This window comes from Cebus imitator, unplaced genomic scaffold (genome assembly GCF_001604975.1).
Source record: "Cebus imitator isolate Cc_AM_T3 unplaced genomic scaffold, Cebus_imitator-1.0 Scaffold387, whole genome shotgun sequence".
NCBI lineage: Eukaryota > Metazoa > Chordata > Mammalia > Primates > Cebidae > Cebus > Cebus imitator.
Window position 1 is genome coordinate 895,236 of NW_016107702.1, and position 8,206 is coordinate 903,441.

The window sequence follows — 8,206 nt, forward strand, 5'->3', positions numbered from 1 at the left end:
AAAAAATAGAAGCCAATAAAAAGCTCACTGAAATAAAAAAATAGAAGCCAATAAAAAGCTCACTGAAATAAAAGGATCCATTTCCAGTTTAAAAAAAAAAAAGAGAGAGGAAATTTAGTGGATACATTTCAAAAATGATAAAGCAGAAGGTCAAGAACTCATAATTTGCTGCACACAATATAAAGTCTATTACAATATTACAAAGTATCTTAGCCAATAAGAATAATAAAGTGCTTGATTCATACATCTACAACTCTAACAAATAAAATATTGAGGTTGTAATGTACTCTTGGACTTCACCTAAATGGATTATCTAATGCAGTGTTTCATAAAATGTGTTTTGAGAATATTTCACTATAACTACAAAATATTTATAATAGATTATCTTATTTCTCAAGTATGAGGATTCTAACACATTCATCAGCCTTTATGGAATTTCCACAGTAAGGGTCAAACGGTCCTTCAGGCTCCAAAGTCTTTCTTTAGCACAAAAAAAAAAAAAAAAAAAAAAAAAAAAAAAAAAAAGCACTTAAGCCTTATGTCTTTTCCTTTCTTTGCCAAAAGTGATAGACCATTTTGTCAATAGCATTATTTTTCTTCCGGCTCACCGCAACCTCTGCCTCCCAGGTTCAAGTGTTTCTCCTGCCTTAGCCTTCCGAGTAGCTGGGATTACAGGCATGCGCCACCATGTCTGGCTAATTTTGTATTTTTAGTAGAGATGGGGTTTCTCCATGTTGGTCAGGCTGGTCTCAAACTCCCGACCTCAGGTGATCCACCCGCCTTGGCCTCCCAAAGTGCTCAGATTACAGGCGTGAGCCACCACCCCTGGCTTGTCAACAGCATTTTCAATGGAAGGTTTAAAAAAAAAATTAATGTTCTAAATGTCTTTATGAATACTACAGAATTAATCTGGAATAAAAAGACATCCTGTGAATGAAATTTTACTTTAAAATGTTAGCAAAGAAATGTAAAGACAAACATGAATCAAGTTTAGAAAATTGTTAACAATTACTGAATCCAATGGGCCAGTTTATGAGGTTTATTCTCCTTTCTTTTTGTAAATATTTTTAAATTTCCAAGTTTAAGTTTACAATGAACAGCAACACTTTATTGGTCACTTGTGAATTCATTAACAAACATACACGAACACCTTAAGGAAGAAAGTTACACCTTTAGAAAAATAAAATACATTAAAAACAAATAGGCGAAAATATTGAACAGTGGATATACTAAGAAAATGGGAACCTGAGAGACTTCCCCATTCTTGTATATACCACTTTTCAGTACCTCTTTATTCCCACTCCAAAAAAGCATTGTTTGTATTCGGGAGAAGGAAAACACACACACACACACACACACACACACACACACACACACACACACACTGTTAAAATAAAGGAAGGTAGTTTCAGGCTTAAAATGGAACATAAAATTATTTAAAAGAAATGAATAAAGGTAAAGGATTTACCTGCTCTTCTCTTTTCTGCTTGCGTAACTGCAGCCCTTCTTCCTCCCTCCTTCTGCGCATCTCATCGGGATTCAGAGATTTGTTCTTGTAACTCTTCAGGCGAAAGTTCTCTTTTCCTGGGGTGGTCATGATTTCTACAATAAAAGAGAGGAGGGAATGAATAAGTTTACTGGGAAGAGCTCTATTATTCTAGTTCAGCCTTTTAAACATGCACAGCCCAGACATATCCCAAAGAGACACCAGAAATGGTTACTTCCCCTCTCCCACTCCTGCCTTTCCTTAAAGTCTTGCTCTGTCCACGCAGACTGGAGTACAGTGGTGCAATCATAGTTCACTGTAGCCTGAAACTCCTGGGCTCAAGCAATCCTCCCACTTCAGTTTCCTGAGTATCTGGGACCACAGGTGCATGCCCCCATGCCTGGCGGATTTTTTTATTTTTTGTAGAGACAGGGTCTTATCATGTTGTCCAGGCTGGTCTTGATCTCCTCGCTTCCAGTGATTCTCCAACCTTGGCCTTCCAAAGTGCTAAGATTTCAGGCATGAGCCACTGCACCTGGCAGGGTTACTTTTTTTTAACAGTTTTATTAAAATGTGCAATTCAACAGTTTTTCGGGTATTTACAGCTTGTACAACCTTCATCACAGTAAATTTTAGGATATTTTAATCGCCTCAAAAAGAAATCCTGTATTGTTTAGCAATTATCCCTATTCTGGACATTTCACATAAACAGAATCATATAATATACAATCTTTTGTGACTGGCTTCTTTCACTTAGCATGTTTTCAAGGTTCATCCATGTTGTAGTACATATCAGTACTTCATTCCTTTTTATGGCTAAATAATATTCCATTCTATAAATAAACCCAATTATATTTATCCATTCATCAGCTAATGGACATTTGGACTGTTTCCATCTTTCAGCTATTATGAATAATGCTTCTACAAACGTTTGTGGTCAAGCTTTACACAGATACATTTTCATTTCTCTTGGGTATGTATCTAGGAGTAGAATTGCTGGGTCATATGGTAACTATGTTTAATTGCTTAAGAAACTGCTCAACTATTTTTTCCATGTGGCTGTACCATTTTATATTCCTATCAGCAGCGTATAAGGCTTGCAGTATCTCCACATCCTTGCCAGCACTTTGCTATTAAAATTTTCACTGAAACCATCCTAGTGGGTGTGAAGTGGCATCTCATTGTGGTTTTGGTTTTCAATCCCCTGATGACTAATGAGATAAGAGCATCTTTTCACATATATATTTGGTAACTGTATATCTCCCATTAAAACAAAGTCTATTCAGAGCCTTTGCCCATTTTTAAATTCAGTTATTTGTCCTTTTATCATTGAGTTGTAAGAGTTCTCAATACATTCTAGATAAAGGTCCTTTATCAGATATGCTTTGCAAATATATTCTATCAATTGTCTTTTCACCTTCTTGGTGTGCTTTCAAACACAAAAGTTTTAATTTTGATGAAGTCCAAATTAATCTTTTTTTTTTTTCCTTTGTTCATGCTTTTGGTGTCATATCCAAGAATCCTTAACCTTGTGTTTCTTTCCAAGAGTTTTATCTGTTACATTTAAGTCTGTGATCCATTTTAATTTTTCTTTGTAGCATGATATAAGATTCTAACATCATATTTTTGCAGGTGTCTACCCAGTTGTCCCAACACTATTTGTTGAAAAGACTCCTCTTTATGGAATGGTCTTGGTACCTGCTATAGACTGAATGTGTCTCACCCAAAATTCATATGTTAAATCCTAACTCCCAATGTGATAGTGTTTGAAGGTGAAGCCTTTGGAAGATGATTAGCCCATAGCAGTGGAGTCCATATGATAGCATTAAAGCCCTTAAAAAGAGACCCCAAAGAGCTTTATGGGTAGTTCTGTGACTATTAATTCAATGTCTATTCAGATTGTCTATACCTTATTGAGTCAGTTTTGGTAGTTTTTGTCTTTCCAAAAATTTGTCCACTTCATCTAAGTCATTTAATTTACTGGGATACAACTGGTTTTTTTTTGTTTTTTTTTTTTTTTTGAGACGGAGTCTTGCTCTATCACCAGGCTGGAGTGCAGTGGTGCAATCTCGGTTCACTGCAACCCCTGTCTCCTGGGTTCAAGCCATTCTCCTGCCTCAGCCTCCTGAGTAGCTGGGATTACAGGCATGTACCACCATACCTGGCTAACTTTTGTTATTTTCAGTAGACAGGGTTTCACCATACTGCCAGGCTGGTCTCAAACTCCTGACCTCAGAAGCTCTACCCGCCTCTGCCTCCCAAAGTGCTGGGAGTATAGGAGTGAGCCACCACACCCAACCACAAGTGATAATAGTATTTTTTTACAATCTTTTTAATTTTTATAAGGTCACTAGTAATGTCCCCTCTTTTTTTTTTTTTTTTTTCCCAGACACTTTCTCACTCTGTTGCCTGGGCTGGAGAGTACAGTGGCATAATCATGGCTCACTGCAGCATCTACCTCCTGGCTCAAGCAATCCTCCCACCTCAGCCTCCCAAGTGTCTGGGACTACAGGCACATGCCCAGATTATTACTTTTTTTTGGTTGGGACAGGGGTGGGGGTTAAAGATGGGGTCTCACCACGTTGCCCAGGCTGGTCTCAAACTTCTGGGTTCAAGTGATCCTCCTGTCTTGGCCTCCCAAAGTGCTGGGATTATAAGCATGAGCCACTACACTCGGGTAATTTGAAAAACGTTGAGTTTTTCTCAATCTAGCTAAAAGTGTGTCAATTCTGTTTATCTTTAATGCTCGCTATTGTTTTCCTATTCTCTATGTGATTACTTTCCACTCTATTATTTGCTTCCTCTGCTTGCTTTAGGTTTACTCTGCTCTCCATACCTCAGTCACTTAAAGTAGAAGGTCAGGCTACTGATTTGAGATCTTTCTTCTTTTTTAACAAGGGCATTCAAAACTAAGTTTCCCTTTAAGCACTAATTTAGCTGTACCCATAACTATTCCTACACAATGCTTTCATTTTCATTTATCCCAAAGTGTTTTCTGATTTCCCTTTTGATTTCTCCGTGGACCCATCAGTTATTTGGAGTATATTCTTTAACTTACATATTTGTTTCTCAAATTTCTTCCTGTTATTGATTTCTCATTTCTTCCCATTATAGTCAAAGAACATGTTTTGTATTAATATAATCCTTTTAAATGTATCTAGCTTGTTTTATAGCCCAGTAAATGCACATGTAACATTTTCTATCCTGGAAAATACAGATTTCCAAGATATACATGTTTCCATTTGAAAATACATATTTTGGACTATTACTGGCTGGTAGTATGGTCTATACATCTCTGTTAGGTTTAGTGGGTTTATTGTACTGATTCCTTCTTGACCTTCCACCAAGTTGTTCTGTCTTCTATTGAAAGTGGGGTACTAAAGTCTCCAACTCTTATCACTAAATTCTCTCTGTCAGTTTTTGCTTCTCTCATTCACTTACTGTTTATGTCCGACCATTTCCAGAGGCTTTCCATGGTTGTTTTTGAAATATTTTACCCTAGGTTTACTGGGGAGTTGGGTCAGCAGAACTCCTTATTATGCTAAAAGCTGCATAAATAATTACTTATATGAAGATGATTTTGATGCAAACCTGAGTTGAGAATCACTGATTTATAACATGCTGGCACATCTTCTATTTCATCTGGATCTGTTAACAAACCTTTGTTGCAGAAACTATCTTCTCATCTTTTATAGGTAAGGAATCAGAAGGCTCACAAAAGTTAAGTGACTTGGCCGGGATTACACACTTAATACAAGATATGAATGCAAGTCTCATTATACACCCAGTGATCTATTGAGATAGACTGAATAGTATCATCCCCCCAAAGCTCTTATGTTGACACCCTAACCACCAGTGTGACTTGTATTTGGTTATGGTGCTTTTTAGGAGATAAAGTTAAATGAGGTCATGAGAGTCCTACCCTGACAAGACTGGTGTCATTACAAGAGAATGAGACATTAGAGACTTCTCTGAGAGATACAGAGAAAGGCTGTATGAGGAGACAAGAATGCAGCTGTCTGCAAGCAAGAGAGTCCCCAGAAATGAACCCTGCTGGCACCCTAATCTTGAATTTTAGCTTTCGGAATTGTGAGAAAATAAATTTCTGCTTAAGCCACCCAGTCTGCAGTATTCTGTCATGGCTGCCTGCATAGATTAATATATTGACTCAGTGGAAATTTGGCAGAAACTTTATCAGACAAAAAGGTGGGTGTAATATGGATGAGAATTTGTGAATTCCAAGGAAATCATATTTAAAGGTGCTGAAAAATGATATGAAGAGTGCTGGTTTCCTGAAGCAGGCAGCATTTTAGCTATGAAATATCACAATATGGCACAATAATAGCAGTGTTGCAATGATGACCCAAATTCAAAATCCGGATAGGGCGTGGGAGCTTACACCTGTATTCCCAGCACTCTGGGACGCCAAGGTGGGGAGGATCATTTGAGCCGAGGAGTTTTGTAGCGGCCTTGTCTACACAAAAAATTTAGACAGGCATGGTGGCAGGCACCTGTGTCGTCCCAGCTACTTGGGAGACTAAGTTGGGAGCATCACTTGAGCCCAGGAGGTCAACGCTACAGGGAGCCAAGATTGTATCACTGAGCAAAATTCCATCTCAAAAACAAAAAAGGATTCGTTAAGTTTCAGTTTCAGGTCAAAAAAAGGGAAAACCCAATAGAAGAGTCTACCAAGACCAAAAGTCTAAAATTAGACTGAAGGAAGTAACTTAGAGGTCTGTATTCAATGTGGAACTGCAAGGGTAAGCAATTAAAACCAGTGTTGGGAGCATGCATACATATATACAAAGAAAGAATAAGTGATAAATAGGATAAAAGATAAAAAGAACAATTGAGAAATGTCAACGAAAGGCACATAGGAAGTCTCTTGCACTTCTTACAATATTTTTGTAGTTTGAAATGTTTTCAGAATTTTTTAAAAATCTAAAAGAAATGTCACACAAAAATTAAATATTCACCAGCTTTTTTATTAAAGTGTCATAAGCAGCAAGTTGAATAAATTAAGCCTAGCCTTCTACAAGTCCCATGTTCAAATTTGCTTTGCAGAATAATGTACAGAAGATAGTAGACTTCTGTGAGCCTGTTTCCTCATCTGTACAATAAAGATAATGATACTTTATAAGGTGAAGAACAACAACACATAAAAGCATACTTCACACAGTCTGGCTCTTTTTACTTTACACTTGTGAGTTATTGAAATGGTCATTATTTTTTTCTTTTGAACTATTAAGTATGGTGAATTACATTAATAGACTTCCTAATACCAAATTATCCTATTTCTTTGAATAGACACACTTGGTCATGGTGTATATTACCCCTTTTCAATTCTATTTGTCATATTTGTCACACAGAGCTGTTTGAAAAAAAACAAGGTTATGATTCCAATTATATGACATTCTGGACGAGGTAAAACCAGAAGCAAAACCCAGTGGTTGCCTGGTGTTTGGGAGGAAGGCAGGATTAACAGGTGGAACACAGGAGATAGTTTTAGGGCAGGAAAACTACTCTATATGACATGATAATAGTTAATGCATGCTATTATACATCTGTCAAAACCCCAGGAACGTACACACTAAGAATGAACCATAATGTAAACCAAGGACTCAGGGTGAGGATGATGTGCCAATGTAGGTTCATCAATTGTTTTAGCCTGTTCAGGCTGCTGTAACAAAACACTATCAACTAGGTGTCTCACAAGCAACAGAAATTTAATTCTCGCAGTTCTGGAGACTGGAAAATCCAAATCAAGCCCTCGCTGATTCAGTATCTGGAGAAGGCCTACTTTCTGGTTCACAGATGACCATTTTTTCACTGTGTATTCACATAGCAGAAGAAGTTAAGGACCTCTCTCAGATCTCATATAAGGATACTAACTTCGTTCATGAGAGCTCCATTATCATGACCTAATAATCCTCACCCAAAGGCCCCATCTTCAAACACCACCACACTAGAGACTGGGTTCAACACATGAATTGTAAGGGGAGATAAACATTCGGTCTACAGCATTACTTGTAACTAAAGAACCATTCTGGAGCTGAATGCTGATGGCGGGAAAGTTATATTCATGTGGGGGCAAGGGGTTGATGGGAATCCTGTACTTTCCATTCAATTTTGCTATGAATTGCAAACCGCTCTAAGAAAGTGTGTTTGTGTTTGCGTGTGTGTGTGTGTGTGTGTGTGTGTGTGTGTGTATTTAGGCTTCCCTAAGAGGGAATCTCATTTATGGATACTGGCAAGGAGATTTTTATGTTTCACGCCTTTCACTACATGACTTCAATGGATGTATTTAGACTTTTGGTGAAAGAGAGAGATTTTTTAAAACATAAAAATCTCCTTACCAGTATCCATATATGAGATTGGTTGCCCATTCTTAAGATGGAGAGGGTAACACATTTGTTCTGTTGGAGAGATTTTTTTTTTTTAAGCACAAGCTTCAACTGTCCCTCTAAAGAGTCTGATTAACTGGTCTGAGGCAGACACCTTTGGGTTTTTCTTCCATTTAAGAGTGGGTTGGGCACCGTGGCTCACACCAGTAATCCCATCACTTTGGGAGGCCAAGGGGCAGGCAGACCACTTGAGGTCAGGAGTTCGAGACCAGCCTGGCCAATATGGTGAAACCCCGTCTCTAATAAAAATACAAAAATTAGCCAGTGTGGTGGCACGTGCCTGTAATTCAAATTACCTGAGAGGCTGAGGCACGAG

At 37.9% G+C, this 8,206-nt stretch overlaps 1 protein-coding gene across 2 annotated transcripts in view; it reads right to left on the bottom strand.

Annotated features, from left to right (window-relative positions):
- KPNA1 (karyopherin subunit alpha 1) overlaps positions 1-8,206 on the bottom strand; it is an 85,679-nt gene that overhangs the window by 66,184 nt on the left and 11,289 nt on the right. For both annotated transcript variants that reach the window (XM_017508177.2, XM_017508178.2), the window contains exon 2: positions 1,469-1,602. In XM_017508177.2, the coding sequence (XP_017363666.1) occupies positions 1,469-1,597 (129 nt within the window). In that variant the 5' untranslated portion in view covers positions 1,598-1,602. The remainder of the gene's footprint in view (positions 1-1,468; positions 1,603-8,206) is intronic.